The following is a 24,533-nucleotide window of genomic DNA, read 5'->3' as shown; positions in this document are numbered from 1 at the left end:
CTGATCTTGTCATCACACACACACACACACACTCAGGGCCTGATCCTGCCATTATATACATACATACATACACAAGCACACAAACCCCCTAAACTCAATGGCAGCTTGAGGTGTGCATCGTACGGCACCATTCAGCTCTCAGTAACAAACCTAGCCACCACCTTCCTGCTGCTGCTACCCCAGTTTGCTCTCAAATTCAATATCTCTAATTATTGTGTGATACTGACATTTTTCAGTTGAAAAACGCCTAAAGGAATTCCCACAAAGGATTAAAAAGCAAGAGATGATTCAGGGGCCGTAATAAAGGCCAACATTTGGAAAGGAGAACATGCCTTTTGAAGACTCAATCACATAAAATTTGATGCTAGTCAAGAAACACCGTCAGTGCCAAGCATTCCAAGTTGTCTATCTGCACAGAGGAAAAAGCCTGATTGCTGATTCAATTGGAAATATGAATGAGACTGACCTATGCTTCTGTTCAGACTTTGAACTGTTCTGTACCCATTGTACGCATTAGACAGAGAATCACACAGAAGCCACTAATGACCTCATATGCAGGATGGTTGCCTGAGTGCTATGTGCCTTGGGATCCTATTATTACCAGGACAAAGAAATCATAGATGAGGCTTTAAACAAAATCAATTACTCTTTTAAAACCCATTCTTAAGGCACCATACGTAGCAGGAAAGCAGTCAATCATAAAAACATAGGGCTGGATGCTCAGCCAGTGCTGCAGCAGTACAAAGCTGCCCTAAAGCCAGCTCAGCTAGCCCATTTCACAATTCCCCCTCCCTAGGGCACCCCACAGGGTGGCAAAGAGCTGCTACAACAGCTTCAGCGCTAGTCCTTTTTTCTGGACTTTTCAAAGGGGGCCTTGCCAGAATGTCCCTTCCCCTGGCAATTCCTGGCTGCTGAACAGCCTGGGAGAGTCACAGGCAGCCAGCATAGTTTAGAACATGGCTACTCTAATCTGTGCCAGGGGGCTGGTCTAGTGTTGAAGTCGCCACTTGGAAGATCCAAAAGGTCCCTTTTAAATCTTCTCCTGTGAGCTGCACCCAGCTCTCCTCAGCCAAGGCCCAGGAACTGGCCTACTGACTCTAAATGCCAATAAACTTCTGTCTGACTGAATTATGTACGATGAATTTTTCTCAAATTTGAACAAGGCAAGAATCTGCCTAGCAAAACCTGACCCAGTGTAGTCCCTGCCGTTGCCCTAGAAGCAGGATAATAGCTACACATACAATACTCAGTCGTGTTTCACCGAGAGCACTTCCTAGCCTCACCCCTTTTCGTGAGCCGTGGCTAACTGACTCCCTCCAATATGTGGTCTGATTTATTTAATTTTTGCTCTTTTGAATTTGTTATAACTGCCAGAACTAAAAACCACGCTGGGAGAAGAATAGAAGACAGGCTGTTGAGGACACGACAGTACTTAGATCTCTCTAAGTATGTGTCTCTAGACTAGGGTTGTCAGTTTTGGTTGGACATATTCCTGGAGGTTTCATATCATGACATCATCTGTAATTAGAGATGAATCTTTTATTCCTGGAGACTCCAGGGCAATCCTGGAGGGTTGGCCACTCTACTAGTCTAGACTGACTCCCAGCAGGCCTCTGTTTACGTGCATCTGGCTGGATCTGTATTGTGATGATTAGATAATTATTTCCTGCTTCTCCAATCATTGAAACTGCCTTACCTTTCTAATAAATGCCATAGACAAGGGATCTGTATGGTTAGGTTTTTTCCTACTGAGGTTAATATGTCACTGAAAATGTTGGGAAATTGCGTTATCACTCCGATATGTAATAATACTGCCAATAATAATACCACCACTGATGTACTTTCCAGCTTCAGCTACACAAACATTAGTCAGTGCAATGCAAACAGCACTAATGCAGCACCTACAGACATAAACAGACTAATATGTGTGCCATAAGAAAAAAAAACTGCACACCTATTCTCTAAAAGCACTCATTATAACAAATCTCCACACCGGGAACTCTGTTCCTTGCCAGCTGGTGTAAATTGGCTTAGCTCCATTGTGCTCCTCTACAAAGTTAAGACAATTTACACCAGCCGAGGATCTGCCCCCAATGTATTATTGCTCAGTCACCCCTAACTGTAGAGATTTGAGGGGCGGTTTTTATTCCACAGCAATGAGAGAGATGTTCTGTCCCTGCTGCCGCAGTCTAAGTCCCTAGTGTTTTTTTCCTCACTGAGGAGCGACCTATGGATGTTGCATCCATTGCAAAATAACTTAAAAATGACTAAATCTGGGGAAAGACATGTGATGTTTTCTCTCAGGGTTTAAATCCATTTAGCCATGTTTGTCTCCGTTTCCATCATTTGTTTAAAGGAGGTAATTCTGCGCTGTGTGAGGAAGCTGGTGCCCCTGGCAGCCTTACCTTTCTTTTCTGTTTCATGCCTCTTTTGAATTGATGACTCACATTCTCTTTTTTTTTTCCTCCCTCTTTCAGGTCATCAGCTGAAACAAGTGTAGGAGAAGTTTGAATCACTGCATCCCTGCTCTGCCACAAGGCCCTTTGATGGGGGTCCCTGTATTATTTCTGATTGTCCCACTCCTTGAAGGAGATGATATAGATGGGGCAGACAACAGAGCTGGGTGAATAACTGACTTTTTCAGTTTTCTGGCGGTTCTGAAAAAAAATCTGTTTTGATCTGAACTGAAACCGACATTTTCCCAAATTTTGGGTAAATCAAAAGATTTAAAAAAATTGTTTTGGGTCAGATGAAACATTTTGGTTTTGGTCTGTTTTCACCTCTTTAAACAGAGGCAAAGGAAATGAAGGGCTAGAGTTACAAAAACGGAGGAGTTCCCCTCCTCATATCTAGTAGTCCAGCAGTCCGGGCACTTACTCGGGACACGGGGGAGACCAGGTCAAATGCCTGTTCTGGGGCAGGGATCTGAACACAGCTCTTCCCCAGCCCAGGTGAACACTCTAGCCAATGAGCTATTAGGTATAAGGGGACCACTACTACCTTCTCCTTGGTTTTTGTGAAGCTAGCTCCAAACAATCAAAATGTTTTGTTTTCGCTAATGTTGAAAGAAAAATTCATTTCAACCCAGCTAATTTGCTGAAATGGATATGAATTTGTGAAATGTTTCTGTTGATCTGAAAATGCATTTTTTGGGGGCAAAAACTAAATTTTGTCCAAAATATTTTGATTCAGCTCTCACAGAGAATGATTGCCCACTGATCTAGAAGTGGATATCTGGGCTACGTGCACAGAATAACAGAACAAACCATGGGAACCCTTGACTAAACAATGTCAGCTCTTTGAAGAGTCTGGCTGCCTCATCTCAGAGAAGCTGAAGTCATTAGTGTCCATATTAAACTACCCAAAGTCTCTGTCCATTGGGACACTGCTCTCCATTTCTGAGTGTGCACATAACTGAAGGTGTAATTTTGTACTGCAATTATTTTTGCTCACAATTTAGGTCTGAAGTTCTTATTTGTGGATGCAACCAAAGACACAGACTTCCAAGCAACCTAAATTGTGGGTACAAATGAGCATGGCAACAAAAGGGGGCCTGCAACTATTTACACACCTACTTACAAAAATGGAGGCCTGAGCAGGGCCTAGTTTAAAAACTCAGAGTGCATAGGAGCCATACAGCCATTCCAAAGTCTCCTTTCCAATACAGATGTATAAGATATCATGGATTCACAAATCTCAAATTACCCATAGCCCTGGCTTATCCCCATAAACAACTGGAGCCTACAGTTTCCCTGATAAATATGACTTGTCATGAAGCTTTATATGAATTTATAACAGCACGTTTCCCAAAGTCAGTAGTTTCCAGTAAAGAACATGCAATGGAAGGTGAGCCAGATGTTCAACAGCATATCTCAGAATGATGCCTTTTTAGTGTACTAAAAACTCATCTTACTGATCAGAAGTCACACTTACTTTCAGTCTGACAATTAGACAGAGATCTCCCTTTAACATGCACTGACTTGGTGGCAACCAGAAAAATTTCCTCATTACGCTTATTCAAAGGGCAGTATCTAAGATTGCATCTGCCCTCTGATATGATAGGCGTTTGGAGATCTAGCTCAGGAAATGATCTTTACTCAGAATATAAAAACAAACATCTTCTGTATTTTCCACAGTATGCATCTGATGAAGTGAGCTGTAGCTCACGAAAGCTTATGCTCAAATAAATTGGTTAGTCTCTAAGGTGGCACAAGTACTCCTTTTCTTTTTACTCAGAATAGATGATCAGAACATGTAGTGTACTGTCCCCTAGCCTGCTGCATTTCACAGACCCCTCCCAGAACCTCTGTTCCACCTACTTCCTGCACCAGTCCCCTATCAGCCATGCATAGTAATGTCCCCCTTCTCAGGCATTACATATCTGCCTTATTGAGTGTGACTGCTAGGTCAGACTGCACTTGTTCCAACACTCCACCAGATTTTGGGTACACATGTGCCCTTACAGACTCCTGGTCTCTTGTCTCCCAATGCCTCCAGAGATCCTTGGTTTTCCCATCAGAGCACCATTCCGCTGGCCTTTCCCCTCCCACCGCGGACAGGGTTGAAGCCTTACTCCAATATGGCAGAACTCTGAGACTCTGCATGCATCTTGGGGAGAGACATAAGGAGAAAACTCTGCATCACATCTGCTAGACAGAGCATTCCTCTGGGCTTAGAACAAGGCCCAAATATTACCAGCTAAAAAGAATCCTATTGCTGCTGGGTTTTGGACAGTCTATAAAACAAAACCGTAGACCATCCTCTACAATTTATAAATTGGTCAGAAAACTCGGGTATATTGGGGCGGGGGGGAAGTCCGGACGCCTGGGCAAAAGGTTTACAACAAAATTCCAGAAAATTTGCCTGGCCTCTGTTTGAATACAAACCCAACATTCAGACTGTACCAGGTTTGCTGAATACTTTGTGAACCTTTCAGGCTGAGTTGGAGCCAACTGTGTGCTAGTATCAGGTTTTACACTGAAATCATGAGTCTTTTTATTTTTTAATGTTAACTCACACAGTTTGAGTTTTACTTTGAGATGCTGGGTTCATTTCATCCTGAAACTTAAAGAAAAAACTCAGGGGGTAGGGTATTAATTCAGGTGGACTGAAGTGTTCACAGATGTTGAGGTGAATTTCTGAGAAGTGAAACTGCTGAGTTTTGCACAGATCTAGAAAACAAAACTCCCATGAAGTATCTAGTGTGTCCTGCTGTAATGAAGCAAAAAACAACTCTTATTACTGTCTTCCCATATTTGAGCTCCCAGCTGAAAAGAACAGAAAAACATGAACAATTTTTAAAAAGTCAACTTTTCCAAAGGTCAAAAAGTTCAATGTATTTTTAAAATTTCACCTGAACTGGTTCCTCTGTCCCTTTTGCTAAACATAATATGTGCACCTCAAGCTCAGCTCCGGCATATAAAGGGAAAATTTGAAAATTATTAAAGATATGTAACTACAGTTTTCTATTGTCACAGTGCAAGAGTTGCCTCGAAAACATGAAATGTAACGTATGGGCATTATTCAAGCTAACTTAATTTATATATAAAAGGCCGTGAGCAGTCGGGAAAGTAGTTTAATCTTAATACATGTGTGAATTACTATATTAATTAAATATAAGAAGGAGTCTTGTTGATAGTAAAGTAGCATTTCACAGGAGAAATTAAAAAGAAATCTGACTGGACATCTGCAGCAGCAGCGAGCGGAACAATACCATAAACATTGGGTTGTTTTGTTTTTTTTTCAGGATTGAACCGTATGAATATTTATACATCTGTAGATCAGTAAATCAGCAAATCTATTAAATAGATATATTTCCACACATGGTTGCTAGACTGTGCAACTCATCAAGACACTTCTGACAGCTGCCTAGCAATTCATAGAGGGCCTGTTTTTCGTGGGGCTTTGCTACAGATTGTGGTTAGAATGTTTGATTCCAGGGTGGACTTTTGTTGTTGTTGAAATCCGTATTTGAAGCTTGTTGATTTTAATAAATTGTACATCTATACTGGGACAAGCGAATACATAGGCAGCTAGTGTTTGGAATGTCAGTCACTTCCTCTTCCTTTTCCACTGACTTGACATTTCAATGGCAGAGTTAGCATAGTAGGTACTGTTCACTTCTTGAGACTTGAATTCAAATCCTACTCCTCACTGGTGCGCATTACAAAATCACCGTACAATCTGAATGAATTGCAATTTCAAGTCAGGAATGGCTCAGGACTGATACAGCAAAGGGGATTAGAGCAGAATTACATTTCATTGGTATTTTGGGAAGGAGAGCTTAATAGTGACTATTAACAGTGACTGCACTATTCCTGGCTAACATCATTGCTATAGATCCTTCCTGTCATGAGCACTCAAATCTATCCCAAATTAATTTAAAAAATAGAAAACAAATCTGTGGAAGAGGTGAAGTAGTTTACTGCACTGAAATAATGGCAGCCCTAGGGACAGTCTATTCCTTAGCAAACACTTCAGTAGTTTTCTACCAAGGCACCATTTCAGATTTTGGTAGTGGGGGGCAACTCTAACCGTGATTCCAGTGGCTACTTTCTAATAACTTAGATATTAGCAGACAGGAGCACAGTATGTAATTCCTATATAAAGAAAGAAAATGTACTAAATATTAGACCCACGCAGCTCTAATACTAGCATGTTCTGACATCTTGTTTCAAGTAACTTAAGGGACACTGGTTAGGTTTAAAATTTTAATGTATATTCTTACTTTGTTACTAACTTGAATTCAACAATTGAAACAATTGTAGAAAAATCCAGATTACTTTCTATCACTTTTTTGCAGTTCACCAAGCTTGGAATAGATTATTTAACTTTTGGAAACATCCTACTAGTGCAAGAGCCTGTGAGTTTATATTGCAACTGCCTGGGGCTCTAAGGGTGTTACCCCCCTACAAATAATACTCAAGATACTGACTTTAAACAGAAGTGAAACTGACCCTTTCAAGTCACTTTCACAGTATTGCCAACCCCAAATGTTCAAAAATCTTTAATCAGGCTCGCCAACAATCAAGAGATTGGTTTTAAAAACATGAGATTATGTAAAAATAATCAATTCAGTGTTCTTTTTATTTCCCTTCTGCTTTTTGAGCTTTTAGGATGCACTAGGGTCACATTTTGAAGCTTTCTCTGCAGCCACAAGAGCTAGAAACTTCATTTTTCTTTAAGAATGAAGGCTGAAATCATCACATCTCCACTTGACTCCAGGAGCTGGGGCTTTAAGGAAAACAATAATTATCATGAGACTCATGAAAAAATCATGAGTTGGCAACACTGCTTTCACTTCTGTTTAAAGACTAATTACTTTCCAGGAGGCTCTTAAACACAGCACTACAGTGATTGAGATGCAGTTCTCACAGGAGGAGATTTAAAACCAAACATCAAGAACATTCCACATTTTAAAGATGAGAAAAAAATTGAGACTTCTGAGGTATATCAGGGCCACTGCAGGCAGGAAAGGGAAATACACAGGCACAGGACCTCTGAGCAGCTCTTCTTCTTGAAAGAAAGTTGGACGGTCAAATCTTCTAATCCTTAATTAAATAAAACTTCTACTGCCATCAGTGCCTCCACTCATAGATATTAACATGTGCTCAATAACTATACATTTCAGAGTTAAATATCTGAGCCATCATATCCAGAGTTATGCATCTTATATGCATTGGCTCAGGGACTACATTTTCTGGCATATGCTGAACAGTGCTGAGCACACAGATGGTGCCCTGCAAATAATACAAACCATGAAAATAATTTTTGACTTTATGGACTCTGTGGACGCAATTTCTGTTCTTTGTTCTGGAAGTGGCCTGGGTACAGCTGAAACCCTAAGAATTTCAGACATAAACACATCTGATACTCATATGACGTTCTCATTCCTTCCTTTTCTCAAACTCAGAACAAAAAATGACAAAATGTTAAAATCTAAAATTGCACAGCAACCATTGCTCTACAACCCAGCCTGGGGCAGAACCTGCCACCCCTTGGGGGTTGTGATCTCCTTTCATCTGACTCTTGTTCTCTTTCTTTCTTCATCCTTCCTGACCTCTGTGCTGCTTTTCATGGTGTCAACCATGACATCCTTCCCAATTGCCTGGGACCGATTGCTGGAGTCTCAGAGAACTGGCCTTCTTGGTTTTGCTCCCATCTATCAGTCTTCTTTTTTTGCAGCCTACAGCAGAAAGATAGGCTGATCCAGTGTATAGGGAGCTACATAGGTGCCAACTCCATGGGTGCTCTGGGGCTGGAGCAGCCACGGAAAAAAAATAGTTTTGAGCACCCACCAGTCACCCGCCAATCAGCTGTTCAGTGGTGTGTGGGAGGTGTTGGGGGGAGGGGGCAGAGCGGAGATGGGAAGAGGTGGAGGAAGGGTGGAGCCTTGGGGGAAGGGGTGGAGTGAGGGTAGAGTCCCCCCTTACCCCCCCCCCCCGAAAGAAGAAAGCACATGTGCAGAGTTAGCCTTGAGAGACCTGGGTTGTGTTCTACTTCCCCTAGGGACTTCCTGAATGACCTCAGGCTGGTGCCTTAGGGACAGAGTTTCAAAGGTTTTTAGGCACCCAAAAATGCAGCTAAACATCTAGTGGGGTTTACAAAGCACCAAACCTTCTAAGTGCTTTTGAAAATCCTGTTAGCTGCCTAAATACCTTTGAAAATCTGGGCCTTAGTCTCTCTGTGCCTCAGTGGCCCATTTGAACAACAGGGATAACAGCACTGCTCTACCTCAGAGGGGCTGTGAGGAGAAATAGGTTAGATATTGTGAGGCTTTCAGACCGTATGGTGATGGGGCCACATATGTACCACAGGTAGAGTAGGAACTTCCCTGGGTTTTGGCTGTTCCCTGGTTTTGGCTCACACACCTCAAATCTCCCTCTTTTCTGAATGTAACCTTGGCTCAGAGGGCTTGGCTGCATTTCTTCCTTTGGAGTGCCCTGCATTCTCTCTTCAACACTTCCCACCTCCTGCAGAGGGATTCCTGTTTTACAGGCTCATCTAAGGACTTCCAGATCCTTAATTTAATTACCAGCCCTTTCTTATTGTAATCACTCTGCCTCTGTTTGTAAAGGAAACACCGACTCCCTGCCTCAGGGGCACAAGCTGGGAGCAGCACCTCTCCGCAGAACTCACATTCCACATGCATGCAGTGCTGTTGTTAAGAGTTCCACCTGGGAGCACACCTCCTGTAGGAAACTCGTGGGGGCTGGGGAGGTGCAGAAGCCCCTCCCTGTCCCACCTAAATAGTGCCCCTGTTCTCTACTTGTGATTATCAGTCAAAAGTTCTTGCATGAAATCCTGGTCCCACTGAAGTACATGGTAAAACTCTACTGACTTCAAAGAAGCCAGGGTTTCATGGTTTGTCTTTTAATGGCTTTTTGTTGCCTTTTGTGAAATGAGATATGTGGTCTCAGTCCAGGTCCTAGTAGGTGTTGTAGCCGTATATTTAAAAGCATTATAAAATTTGGAAGTCTTAGCAATTATGGCAGTCTTAGCACTGAGGCCAGGAACTGAATGAGCATGGAGACAAAAATGGCCTGCCGATCTTGGAAGTGATCTGCTCTAGAACAGTTCTTAGGCATCGGTGGCGTGGTGGAGAAGCTTACACTGCCCTTGTTCTTGCTCTTCCTAATTTATGGAGGCCTGTACTATGTTTTAGTCTGACCATATGGTATCTTGCACACACATCACAAGTCACTCAGATGAAGATTAACAATCCATTCCACATCGTGAAACCCCAGATCCTGCATTCTTCATGGATAAAAATGGGTACGAGAGTATATAAAAATAACTGTAAAATGAAAAAAAAAAAGAAAGAAAGAAAAGAAGAGAAAAGAGCTTCTTGTTTAGCTAACAGCCTAATTAAACCTGAAGAATCTTTGTTAGTGGTGGTGATAAATGAGAAGGAAAATACAGGTTAATTTAAAATCCCAGACTGAATTTGCAAGGATCACATTTAGAAAGAGCCCATCATTTTACTTGTAAAATAAGCACATCTGATATGGAACCAGTGAAAAGCAGCCCAAAGGAACCCGCACAATACCATGTTTAAAGTCACTTTTCAGAAAGAAAACACAATTTAAAACAATGGTGCCTATCCATTGTTCAGGATGTGTCAATATGTTTGATGCAAGTCCATTTTTCATGATTGCATGCTTATGATTTTCTGCTAAACTCTGTTCTATTTCAGGTAGGTTCTTATGCCTCCCTCATCGTAGTAGTATTTAAGGCTCTGATCCACAAGTCTCATTTTTAGGTTCCTACGTCCAAGTTTTACGGTTCTACTGTGAGCTACAAAACTCCCACTGAGCCGAGTAGGCACCTACACTCACTCAGCATTTAAGTTTTCACATGTGAAAGCTCCCTCAGCACCAAACTTTCTGTCTCTGGGAATGTGCACTGGTGCTTCACGCTAGGCGTCTGGATGCCTACCTCCTGCCTAAGCCCTAGAGTTATGTTATCCATGAACCAGGGGAAGATATATGCTCATCTACCTAACTCCTCTGCTTTAGGTGTACTCCGAGGCTGCGGGCTGGATTGGGTCTCATTCAAAATCTGTCTGGAAAAGGCAGAATCCCATTCACAATCCAGCTGGAGGAGGTGGTGCCCATCTTGTAACTTTTAGCCCAGGGGTTAGAGCCATCCCTGGGAATGCGGGAGACCCAGATTCAGTTCCCCCCCTCTCTGGAAGTGGGGGAAGAAAGGATTTAAACAAGGGGGTCTCCCACCTTGCAGGGGACTGCTCTAATCACTGAACTATAAGATATTCCAATGTTGGAGCTTCCTCAGTCTCTTCTTTTGAAGCTGTTCCGCTGGATAAATAATGAAAGAGTGATTGGCGCAGAGGGACTGGATCCTATGTGGGTGCTCTAACCACAAGGCTATGGAATCACTCACTCTCTCGCTCCCTGTCAAGGTTCCTTCCCCACTCTGAACTCTAGGGTACATATGTGGGGACCTGCATGAAAACCTCCTAAGCTCATTTTTACCAGCTTAGGTTAAAATTTCCCCAAGGTACAAACTATTTTCCTTTTTTCCTTGGACTTTATTGCTGCCACCACCAAGTGTCTAACAGATATATAACCAGGAAAGAGCCCGCTTGGAAACGTCTTTCCTTCCAAAATCCTCCCCAAACCCTACACCCCCTTTCCTGGGGAAGGGTTGATAAAAATCCTCACCAATTTACATAGGTGAACACAGACCCAAACCCTTGGATCTTAAGAACAATGAAAAAAGCAATCAGGTTCTTAAAAGAAGAATTTTAATAGAAGAAAAAGTAAAAGAATCACCTCTGTAAAATCAGGATGGTAAATACCTTATAGGGTAATTAGATTCAAAACATAGAGAATCCCTCTAGGCAAAACCTTAAGTTACAAAAAGACACAAAAACAGGAATATCCATTCCATTCAGCACAGCTTATTTTCTCAGCCATTTAAAGGAATCAGAATCTAACGCATATCTAGCTAGATTACTTTCTAAGTTCTAAGACTCCATTCCTTTCTGTTCCCTGCAAATGCATCAAACACACCGACAGAGCCTTTGTTTCCCCCACCCTCCAGCTTTTGAAAGTATCTTGTCTCCTCATTGGTCATGTTGGTCAGGTGCCAGCGAGGTTTTCCTAGCTTCTTAACCCTTTACAGGTGAAAGAGTTTTTCCTCTGGCCAGGAGGGATTTTAAAGGTGTTTATATTTATGACACTCCCACTCTTTCTGGCCCACAGACTATTGTAAATGTTTATCCACCATGGAGCAGTTGTTTTGTGCAGTACGAAGCAGCCACCTAAGTCATTCCTACAAGAAACTACTTAGGTGCTGAAACTGTCTGACTCCAGGAGAGTGGTTCTGGTTTATGGAACACTAAGCAGAGATAGGCTCCTCCCTGAAGCCTGGACTTAGGCACCTCAGTCCGAGAGAGGTGCAGGGTTTAGGACACACCCTTTCTCTTGGCATCTCTCATTGGCTAGCTTAGGTAACTCCTTGCTTTCTATGCTGGCTTTTGTGGATCTCATTCTACAGTGCCTCTCTCTCGCCATTTGTTGTATAGGGAACCTAGCTCAGACTTTGTGGATTGTAATGTTGTCCCTGGATTTTCTAGGTGCCGCGATGCTGAGCGTTGCAATGTCTCCATCCCTTTGTGGATCCAGGCATAAGTGCCTTCCAGTAGTAAATTGATGGCCATGACTAATATCTGTCACAAACACTTGTTCCCTTTACAGAAAGCTCACCCTCCCAATTCACTTACATCCTATTTTTCTGTTTTATCCCTTGTTGTGTTCCATCTGATGTATAGACTGTGAGATCCCTGGGACAGAAACAGGGCTCTTTTTGGTAATTGTCTGGACAGTGCCTAGCAGAATGGAGCCAGGGTTCCTGACTGTGTTACAGTAATGCCTAAAAACATCAAATATTAAACAATAACCCACCCATAATCTGCTGTTGCTTAAATATTGACACACACTGGCCCATTAGCACCAATTCTGCCCTCAGATTTCATCCACAAGTCCCATTGTATGTGTTTCTGATAATGGAATTGGGTCCACCATGCTTAGGCCATCTGGTGTAACTGGAAGTGTAATCAAAATATTAAGAAAGCTCATGCTGTTTGTGCTGTTTTTCTTGGTGCAGATGGACAAGGGAGCTGAGCTAATGCAAACTAAAACCACGGCTGTTATAAGGGTTTGTATTGTGTTGACACAGTGGAAATCAACACAGGATGTAAGATTTTGTACATCAAGCAAAAGAGATACGCATATCTACATGTATACGGTGCATGCAGCACAATAAGAACTATTCAAAAGCAATCACGAGGAAACAATTCATTAAGGGCCCAATGCAACTCCCACTGTAGTCAAGGGAGACTTTCCACTGAATTCAATAGGAGTTGGATCAAACCCTATGCCATTCAGCAGGTTCAGATTTTCTTATCTGAACCGGAAGTGTTAACGTTCAGGTTCAGAGCTCTCATATCTGAATCCAGAAAGTAATTGTGAGGGAACCATTCAGCAAATTTTCATAGCTTTGAACAGGCAATCTTTTGCTATTCCGGAAAATGATTTACTCAGACTTTACTCAAAAGCTTCCCGTTACTACACAGAAAATTATAGCACAACAAGCAGATTATCTGAAAACAGTGCTTTAGTGCCCTGGAAGCAATACAGAATTTATGAAGTGTTATTGCTAGATTGCCTGGAATACATTCATAACCCAGATGCACATTGAAGTTTTATAACCCATGCTAAAAATGATTTCAAGCTTTTTTCACGCACAGAAGATCAAACCTTTAAAACAATAGCATGGAAATCCAATCTGAGTCGAAAAGCAAGCCACATTGTGGTATTATTTCCCTGTGGCATGTTTTATTTAATCCCACTGTAGACACTATAGTCCACTAGTAATAAAATTGGACAGCTGAATGGATCTACAGGCATTACCCTTTCTTCTGGTATTATACATATAGTTACTAAAGTATGCTGTATGCCTACAGGGAGCAGGAGAGGTTAATTCAACAGGTAAGGAGACAGCTTCTCTAATTTTCAGTCCTTGGATATATCTTCCCAAAGGATGTGGATTTCTTTTCCTTCCATGGTTTTCTTGAGATCAATAAACTGCTATAACAGTACATAGGAGAAGCACACATTGTTTGTATAGTCACACTTACTGTAAGGGACACAACATAGTCTAAGCACAGGACAGAGAGTCAGGTGTGTCTGAGTTTTAATTCCGTTTCTGCTGCTGCCCAAGACAACACAAAGCCAAGTGTTAGGGCCAACGTTTTCAAAAGTAGCCTCAATTTTTGAGTACCCAACTTTAGACACCTCAAGCCTGATTTTCAAAGCCCTCAACTACTGCAGCTACCACTGTCTTCAACTGTAAACAACCAAGGTCTGGATTCACAAAGGGATTTAGGTGCCTAACTACCACTTTAGGCACCTAAGTCCAAAATTCTGATCCTCAAAACTTCCACTCAGCTACCGCCTAATCCAGTAGGCACCTAAACTCCCATCGCTGACTGAGTTTCCACCAAGAAAAGTCCTCTAGGTACCTACATTTCTGCCAGTGTTGCACAGCTACTTAAGGTCTGATGCCTTGTGCATGCCCAAGTCCCAGCAGGCTCCTCAAACTAGGCATTTCCCCACCTATCTTGCCTGCAGAGCCCAATATGGGAAGACTGCTCAGGGGCCACCATAGAGCATGCCTACCAGATCAGACACGCCACCACAAAATACAGGTACTCAGTGGGAGAACCAGTTTCAAATCCCCTCTTTGTCTGACATGGAGCAAGAATTTGACCCCAGACCTCTTAGGAGAGTACCTGAACCTCTGGGCTCTGGGTATCTTGAGGTCTCCTGCTGAAGCTGTTCCATTTTGTATAAATAATTAAATATAAAAATTGGAGGAGAGCCTTGAACCTGACTCTCCCCCATCACAGGTGGATGCCCTCACCATTGGAGCATAGCATCGCTCTCATGCTCAATCAATAGTTATACTAAGTGGAACAGCTTCAACAGGAGAGAGCCCCATCCCACAATACCTAATAGTCTGGTGGATATGGCACACAACTAGGAAATGGGAGAGTTGTGTTCAGCTCTCTGCTCTGAATCAGGCAGAGTAGGGACTTGAACCCAGGTCTCCTACAGCCTGAGAGAGTGTTCAAACATTAGGCTATGGGGATGGGGGTCTACCTCCTCACTTTTTTATGAAAAAGGGCTGATATGGCTTAGGCACCTCACTTCAGGAGAGCGCTCACAGCTGAGAATCCCAAGCAAAGGAAGCTGCCCAAGTCCTTTTGAGGGGTGTAGCTTGGGCCACACCCCTCACCTTCCTATTGGTTAGCTTAGACAGCTCCGCACTTAGCATGCTGGGCTTTGTGAATTTGGAGTCTCAGGTGCCTAACTCTCCCAGGCATTGTATAGAGAACCTGGGCACCTAACTCTGGGCCGTGGAGTCCATCAGGTGTCAGGGCACCTAAAGTTAGACATTGCAGTGGTGACCCTGAGTCCCATTTGTAGATCTAGCACATCACTGTATGCTTGCAACTCCTGCACATAAATTTATCAAATGCTGTTGTATTCTATAACGATGCAGTTTTCTGAAAGAGCTGAGTGGCACACAACCCTGCACTCTGCCAGTATTAACACCTTGATAATCTAGAACAGTGTTTTTCAACCTGTGGTCTGTGGACCCCTTGGGGACTGTAGACTACGTCTAAGATTTCCAAAGGGGTCCGCACCTCCATTTGAAATTGTCCTAGAATGCTTAAAATAAATATGCCATTTGCAAACTCACTGCAACTACACTTCTTCCTCCTGTGTTTTGTGAAAACAAGATTATGTTGGGAAGATGAAAGGCTTGTAACTCACTGCATGAAAACCTTGACATTTGTTTTAACAATCTCTGTGAAAAACTGAGAGTGCGTGTTCAGTGCATGGTAGCCCAGCTCATTTAAATAAAAAAAAAGTGAAATGCCTGTCATGCTCTGAGGGAAAACTCTTACAAACCAACAGAGAAATCTCCGGTGACAGGGACGATAAAATGAATTGCCTTTTTTCTTAGCTCACAGAGCATCACCTACACAGACAGTTTTGACTTTTCTGGGTGGGCCAGTGTCACACGTGTGAGCTCTCACCACATAGCTGTGTCCAGCATACACCCAAGCAGACAAAGTCAGTCCTTGTGTGGGATTTAATAAACACTATTACAAAAACTCCTGTCCTTTGCCAAGACAGGACAATAACCCTGATGAACGGCCTTCCTCCAGCGGGGTTCACTCACAGATTTTAGAAAACATACACACTCTCTCTCCAAGGACTCACCAAGCCTCTTTTAGCCTGATCTCTCTCCCACCACACAGCCACGACTTATTTTCCTGTTCTTTTGTACCCAGCAATGGTGCCTGATAGGCCATGGAGCACAGCTTCAAATACCCCACACCCTTTAGCGCTTTCCTATCTGCCCCTACACTCCTGAAGTGCTCAAAGGAAACCAGAAGCCACCCAGGTGGATACAAAGCCAAACTGCACAGGATACAACCTTCCTTGCTCATACCCAACACAGCTGTACAGATGTGTGCACAATGTAGCCAACCTGACAACACATTCATATTATTGTTACCTCTTCCTTGTGCCCCCTCCCTTACTTGTTGTCTCATTCAAATGTTGTGTCTTTTCTTTAAACAGTCTATGTGCTAAATAATTTATTATTGGTTTGTACAGACCTAGCACAGTGGGGATGTGACCCTGATTGGGGCCTCTGGGCTTTACTGGAACACAAAGAGTAAATAAACAGTAAAGAGTCAGTAGCATGCCCCATCTCATCTAGCAAAACAGTTTCCCCACATCCTATAATTTAACTGATTCCTGTTTATTATGATCACACTATTATTCACAGGTTGGGCTTAAGGGTTTAGCAGATAGTTTGTGAGATGATTCTTTAGGGCAGGGTTCTTAACCAGGGCTCCACGGCCCACTGGGAGACTGCAAGCCCTTTTACGGGGTCCACCCCGCAGGGCTGCTTGGAGTCCTGAGACCTGACGGCTGTCACTCGGAGTCCTGAGCCCCAGCACCCTCCGGGGTTGAAGCCCTGAGCCCCCACTTGTGGAGTTAAAGCCCAGAGTCCCAAGCCCCAGCACCCTGTGGGTCTGAAGCCCGGAGCCCCAGCACCCCGAGCCCTGAGAGAAGCTGCCCCACAGGGCAGAAGCCCCAAGCCCTGGCGCCCCACGGGGCAGAATCCCTGAGCCCGGAGACCTGAGCCTCGGCAGAAGCTCCCCACAGGATAGAAACCCCGAGCCCTCAACCCCATGGGGATAAAGCCCCAAGCCCCCCACCTTGCAGGCCTAAAGCCCTGAGCTCCCCACAGCCCAATGGGGCGTAAGCCCCCTTTCCCCAACTGAATCCCAAAGTGCCCTCCCTCCCTCGGGGCCATGGAGTTTTTATAGCATGTTGGGGGGGGGCTCCAAAAGAAAAAGGTTGAGAACCCTTGTTTCAGGGTACACCCACATTTAACCGATTCAATTTGGGGGGAGGGGGAGGGGCTTTTCAGCTCCCATCCTAGTCTCCTACTCTAGGAGAAATAGAGCTCAGAACTTTGTCCTGGTGTTTGTGCATAGCTGCTAACAATGCCAGAAGTTTTGCAAGTGACAGTTCAATTGTCTAAATAAATTGTAGGTCCCTGGAGGGCAGGTCACTGGAGGAGTTTGTGTGTATGTTAGTGAAGTTTAGCATTCATACAGTAGTTTGCAAACACTCTGTGTGGTAGGATCCCTATTGTATAGATGGGAAAACTACAACAGAAAGATTAAGTGACATAGTTATGTCAACAGAGGAAGTCCACCTCAGATCTACCCTTAGAAAGCAAGAATTCATTGCTCCTAGTCCTGTGCTTGTTCCTCTAGAGCAGAGATGGGCAAACTCCGGAACCGGAACCGGCCCACGGAACCGTCCTGCCCAGACCTTGAGCTCCCAGCCAGGGAGGCTTGCCCCAGCCCCTCCCATTGTCCCCTCTTCCCCACCGCCCCTCTCCCCCACCTCCTCAGCTCACTGCACCACCAGCGCTCTGGCTTACTGCTCCTGCTGGGCATCGCGGCAGTGTGGTTCGCTCTACCCGGGTGGCGGGGCTGCAAGTTCCTGCCACTTTGAGCGGCCTGGTAAGGGGGCGGGGAGCTTGGATAAGGGGCAGAGGGTTCTGGGGGGCAGTCAGGGGCCAGGGAGCAGGGGGGGTTAGGTAGAGGGTGGGGTCCTGGGGGGCAGTTAAGGGTGGGGGTGTGGATAGGGGTCAGGGCAGTCAGGGGACAGGGAGCGGGGGGACGGGGGAGGGTTGGATAGGCATGGGAGTCCCGGGGGGTGGATAGCGGTTGGGGGGGTTGGATGGGGATGGGATCCGGGGGGCTGTTAGGGGCAGGGGTCCCGGGAGGGGGCGGTCAGGGGACAAGGAGCAGGGGGGTTGGATGGGTCACGGGTTCTGAAGGGGACAGTCAGGGGGATGGGAGCCAGGCTGTTTGGAGAGGCACAGCCTTCCCTACCCGGACCTCCATACAGTTTCGCAACCCCAATGTGGCCCTCGGGCCAAAAAGTTTGCCCACCCCTGCTTTAAAACATTCTGTTTCTTACACTGCTGAACTGCGTCTCTTTGTGGCCTGAGATCACAACTGGTCGCTCATCAGAGAAGTTCTGTTCATCCTTTCTAGAGAACACTAAACAAACTGCTTAAAGATCACAAACTTCATGCCGCTGTCCTAGTGAATTCATTCTTCCTTATGACAGGCTCAAAAGGAAGAATGAGCCTAAAGAAAATATAAAACTAATGGTGCTACCAAGCCAAAAGGAAATACAAATATCTCCAAGCCAGTCAAAATGACCTTTCACGGAAGAACACTTCATTGAAAGATTATCATGACTGGCATTTTTTTGAGTGGGCTGTTTCTTAAAGATTCCAGATCTAACTGGAGACTGGTGGAATGGATTTTTCAACAGAGTGGAAAGACATGAGAGCGATCACATGAGGTGATGAAACCATGGATTAATTGATGTTAAAATTAACTTCAGAAAACCAGAGAAGTATGAACATTTGCCCATAAAATACAAACTTTAATTTTTCATTAATGAAAAAAAGTTAAGAAAAGTCACATTTCATTCCTGCAGTTTCCATCATTCTTACTGTCATTAAATAACAATTTCACTTTTCACTTAGCAAAAAAATCTGTGTATGTGTGTAGTGCTGTCAAGGTTAAAGGGTTATTTATTGCCATGTGCTGCAGTGAGCTTGTCATGGACTCTGCTAATTGGGATGCTCTCTTCCTCTGAGCACAGGGTATGTTAAATTGACTTGAATCAACTCATTCAATTATTTTATCTTGAGCTTAAAAATTGCATTCCTTCTACATTGTACTTTCATTAAATTTTTCCTGCCTGATAAATTCAGTTCATTTGGCAATTAAAAGAAAATCAGTAAAGTAAATAAATATATAAAGTTCTCTGTGGCACTAGGGTGACCAGATAGCAAATGTGAAAAATCGGGACGGGGGTGGGGGGTAATTGGTGCCTATGTGAGAAAAAGTCCCAAATAGAGGGACTGTCCCTATAAGATTGGGACATCTGGTCACCCTATGTGGCACTCAATCTGATTATGGTTTTTGTAACTCTTCTGGTTTCTCTACTAAAAGGAACTTAAAATAATGTGGTGGCTCAGTGGTTAAAGAGTCATTATGGTCAAACATCTGGGTTTTCCTATTTATTCCTTATCCCTGATTTCCATATCAAATTAGCTTAATGTAAATACCAGAGCAAGATTGCAAGGCAGCAGCTCCCCAATCACTTCACCCTCCTCTCTCCAATCTCCTTAAAACTCACCTCTGCCATGATGCCTACACAAAGGGGTGCTGTGGCTACTGCTTATTATACTATCATACTCATCTCACTGCTAACTTGTGACTCCTGCCCCCCCCAAATCTGTTTGTTGATTCTACCTGTTGTTTCTCATTGTGTGCTTAGGTTGTAAGATACGACTGTAAGCTGTCTGGGCATGGGACTCTATTTTTACTATATGTTCTTACAGCAGCTAATACACTGGAGCTCTGATCCCTAATTGGAACCTCTAGGGACCACTTCAATAAACAATAATAATAGTATTTTTTCTAACTGTCAACACACTGTGCAACTTTGCCAATGGCGCCTGAGGTACACTAGAATTGAGTTTACTCTTATGCAAAAGATGAACCGGGGAAAAAAGTTTGCGATGCTATGACAAACCCCCTCCACTGGAGACATAAAAGCAGGCTGTGCAGATGTTCATGCTCTCCTGGCTCCACAGCTTTGGTATAACAGGGCAGTGGAGTTCAGATTCTCCTGAGTTCCCCTTAGTGACCATCAGATGCCCTACTGGGCCCCTCAGACTTGGTTACCCTTCGTGTGGATGGCATACCCTGCTGGAATCCTTGGGCTATGCTCCTCCTTGGTGAGGCTCAGATGCCCAGCTGAGTTCTGTGGACTAAGCTCACTTTTAGTGGGGCTTGGATGCCGCTCAAAGTAGATTGAGCAGCTCCTCAGAAATATGACCCTCCTTGTCCTTCCTAACATACTTGGATCAACTCTGAAATAGTAAACAATGAAATTGTAATCACTGGGTTTAAGTGTCAACACTTTACTGAGATGAATGACAAAGTTCATACACATCAAAGCTACCATCTCAGTCTGGCTGCTGATTCAGGCAGAGATCACTGCATTGGTTTACAGGTGGTTCACACTTGGACAGCTTTCTTTGCTCCCATGAGGGTTAGAGTCTAGAGAGATGGGTTTTTTTTTTTAAAAACCATTCTGTAAATTTTAATTGGATTCTGGAACATAAGCTGACAGTCTCCAGAAAATAAACATTATATTACTGAGCATCTGCAAACTGGCCAATGTGAACCCCTGTTCTTTTGCAACTTTATTGTCTCAGCAGCACTGACAATAACCAAAATAAAAATCTTAGTAAACTAAACAGAAAAGGCCCTTAAAGGAACAGTGTCAGTATGATGCACAGGATTTAAGTTTCTTCACTCTAATTAAGGTTAATAGTAGTTCCATGGATACAGCCTCATACAGTGAGTTCAAAATCTACCTCAGAGAGTGGGCAGATTGTGCCAGAAAGAAGGGTGCCTTAGTTCCTTAAGTCATTTTCCCAAAGTGACATTTCAGTGTGGTGCAATTTTCAACTATCAGCACAGTATGATGGGCAAATGGCTTTGAGTTCAAATGGGGCTGAAATTAAAAGTTTCAATCTCTGGAAAACAGCTTGCTACAGCTGCAGTTTTCTGTTCAGCTCCCTTGTTCCAGCAGTAGCTTGTGTTCACTGATTGTTCAGTAAAAAACATCTGCACTGTTTGCTTTTACTGTCAAGTGATTAGGTAGCAACAAATCTTTCCCTTGGTGTAATTTGTTCTTTACAGTGAACTCTTCTTTTCCTGACATGTTTTGAGTGATTTATATTAAACCCATAGAAAGGATACTAGTTTTCAATAGTTTCTCGAGAAAAAAATACTATCATGACAGATCCCTGCTTTTCGGTAACCTCTCAAATGAGCTGTGCTAGGTGAAGAGCCCTGTTGCCTGTCACACAGAAATGAAGAGCACAGGTGGATCACAGGATCCTGTTCTGGTGTATTGGTATAGCTTTGCTCATTTTCTCGCCTCTCTTACAGCGAGAGTATTGGCTTCATTAAGGTGTATGTTTTATCTAGGACTGACACTGATAATGGTGTCTTTATGTGTGCATTAATATACAGTCGTCGAATCACTGTGACTACAAAACTGTATTCCATTCCCACTGACATCTAACCATGCTCTGAAGTGTCATGGACTGGGTTTTTTTGTTTGTTTGTTTTAAAGCCACGGAGCATATGTAGGAGTCGATGTGTAAACTCCCTTTACAATGAAATGAAAATATTTGAAGTGATTTTTGAAGGAAAGCCCAACCAGACTGGCACATGGTTGATTCTATCTTCGCACAGCAGTTTATATTTGATTTCCTTATGAATAGGAAAATACCACCCATAATGTCTTTCTGTGCAGAACAAAACGGACACCATTTTTCTTACTGGCAGAGTTGGTACCTTTGTGAGGTTTCAGAACTTAAAGCAGGCATAGCACTATTCATTAATCTGTTACTTCAATTCTGCAGCCCAGAGTGCAAATGAGACAGTCTGGGCTGTTTGACATAGGCATGCATTTATGTAAGAGCTGTACTGCAAGTGAATTCTTGTAATATATCAGAAAAGTAGGCTGTATCCTTACAAGTAATATTACAATTCAAATGTCTGTTGACTTTTGAAAACTAAAGTTTGTAAAATTGGTTCAAAAAGCTTTACATAAATCTAAAACAGCTTGATTCCTACACTCACAGCAGTTTTAGGAAGTCAAATATAGATAGATAGATAGATAGATAGATAACCTGAACACTAACTGGAAAAACATGTTTGCCAGAAATTATAGCACAGATCAGTTTTGGTTAGATAATGACAAATCAGTGAACCAGGGCAAATCTTTTGAGGGCAGGATCTCTGAAAATCAGACCACTTAGGTGTCTGATACAGATTTAGGTCCCTAACGTCAGGCACCTAATTTTGAATATTTTGAACATACGTGATAAACTGTTGCCTCAGATGAAATCAGCTGTGTGAAAGCTGAGCCATCAGAGAGAAATGATTTCACCTATAGTAAATTGCTACTTCAGTCTCTTCATACTTCTTGAAATATGACCTGGTGAAGACCTGTGACTAAATCATCTTATTTAAAAAACTTGTAATACTGCCTTAGGACAAATAATCCTTCACTAATGGATACTTTTCTCACCAGGCTTTAACTTTATCTTAATCTGCTATCATTTTTCTTTGCATTAAATTAAACTGACCATGTTAACTAATCTGTACAAAGACTCAGTGTAGCCTCAGAAAACTTCCCCACTAACATTTGTGTTTGGAGGCATGAACACCAGAAATAAACTGAAACTGCATTAATCTACTATATTAGATTGGCAACAGTATATATTCTACCTATCTGCATTTGTACCTTTTATGGCCTGTGGGTCCATAAAAGTCTAGATCACATTTCAGGCTTTCAGTAGGAAGCTCACCTGTCTGCTGAGAGAGCTGTAAGTGTGAAGACTGACACCCCCACTGAAGTGAGTTGTATAAAGGGGATAAGTTTACATCCAACCCGACCAAAGAGCCATTCATCAGCTAGGTACCTGCTGGCATCCACAGGGACACAGGTCACTAAGAGGAGTAGATCTCCTAAAGCCAGACTGGAGATGAACAAATTAGGAACATTTCTCATGGACTTCACAGTACAAAATATCTTAATCAAAGTGATATTGCCAATAAGTCCTATCAAAATGATGATTCCATAAATAGTTGGAATAGCATACAGGAAACCTGGGTAGAACCAATCATCACTCAGGATGGAAAGATTTGCACTTTGATTGATGGAGATGTTGCAAAGAATAAAGTTATCCACTTCCAAGTCTAGAAGAAAACACTCTTCAGAAGCCATTGTCTGAATTCAGTTCTACTGGAAGATAATGTTCTTGTTCAAAAATCCTCACATAAAGCTGCTTGAGTTGAGTTTTCTTGCTGTATGCTTGTTTTAAATAGACAGAAGAGACTGAACTTCATACATCACTGTGTGATTTTTTTTAAAAAAGTCACTGAACAGAACTATTTCCATAATCTGGAATCAGTTTGATCCTTGAACTTTTCTCCCTCTCATTCATTTGGCTTGCGAATACGTATTACTGAGTTCTAAAAGGACATTTACCAAATTAAGAGACAAATAGACGCAAGGCATTTTCAGAATCCAGGCTAGTTAAATTCTCAGCATCAGCACACTGTTTCTGAGCAGAGTTCAGTCTGAATTACATGAATTACATTTTGCAAAAACTTTTGATTGTGGCTGTCAAACTGCATTTCCCAGTCTCTTCCGGTACTCAGAACCTGCAGCTGTAGGCTGGGTTTAAATGTGAGGGAAGGGAACAGCTCTTTTAAAGACTCTGATCCTATAGGCAGGAACCTCTGGACGTCAACACTCTCCCTGCTTTGTAGGAGGATAGCAAGCTTGCTTAAATGATTACAGTAATAGTATGGAAGCTGCAGGCTTCTGCTGGAGAATGCCAGCCACCTGCTGGACAATTCAATCACTGCCTGATCACAAAAGAAGTCGCTGTTAACTCTTTAGACCAATAAAACTGTTATTGTTACTGCTTGTTTTTTTCAGTATTATAAGCGAAAAGAGCTTCATTGTCTCATTTAATTCACTCTTGAATGTGGTTCAGGGAATGCCTTAAAAAATGACTGTTTTATTAGCCTGCAAATACCATGATTTGCCCAGCAATTATACCTTTGCAACTGAGAGTGCTGGCATTCTAATATTCAATCTGCTTCAATAAAATAAAATAAAATCATCCCCCAGGACAACTCCACTGAACTTGACCAATTAAGACAAAATCAATATTACAGTTAGCCTAGGTAGACACTTATGAAAACTAAGCAACTGCCATAAGCCTGAAATCTGCACATTATTGGAAACATCGCTATAATTCAGGAATTCCATGGCAATCATGAGGAGTGGTAAATTTTACTGTTTAACTCAGGAATTTCTATTTCTGAGGTGCCTTTCATGCTAGTGATCCAAACACTTCTCTTCAATGTAATTGTATACACAGAACACTAATACACATTTAGATGAAGCATGGGGATGATGTATCTAGGTCACTCCAAGTACTGCAGGTGATCTTTCTTATAAATTAATCAAGGGACCATTATGACTAATTCCTCACTGCTTTATAACAGAAATGCAACTCACAGTATGAGGACTCTGACTTCTGAAGGAATGAGGGTAAATTTAAATCACACTACAAAATTCAATGATGTTATGTAATTTGAAAGTTACCCTTGCAACTGGTTTTGACCGAAAGCACCCCTATATTCACTCCTTACCCACTATTGTAATAACTTTTGTATAAAATATGCCTTGGGAGGTATCATTTGAAAACTAATAACT

At 42.7% G+C, this 24,533-nt stretch overlaps 1 protein-coding gene across 1 annotated transcript in view; it reads right to left on the bottom strand.

Annotated features, from left to right (window-relative positions):
* Positions 1–23,056, bottom strand: part of GRPR (gastrin releasing peptide receptor) — a 35,166-nt gene extending 12,110 nt beyond the window's left edge. The window contains exon 1 of the mRNA XM_074946035.1: positions 22,609–23,056. Within this exon, the coding sequence (XP_074802136.1) occupies positions 22,609–23,027 (419 nt within the window). The 5' untranslated portion in view covers positions 23,028–23,056. The remainder of the gene's footprint in view (positions 1–22,608) is intronic.
* Between the last annotated feature and the right edge of the window lie 1,477 nt (positions 23,057–24,533).

Source organism: Natator depressus, chromosome 1 (genome assembly GCF_965152275.1).
Source record: "Natator depressus isolate rNatDep1 chromosome 1, rNatDep2.hap1, whole genome shotgun sequence".
NCBI lineage: Eukaryota > Metazoa > Chordata > Testudines > Cheloniidae > Natator > Natator depressus.
Note: the sequence above shows the minus strand (reverse complement) of the source record. Positions and strands in the feature narration are given on the sequence as shown.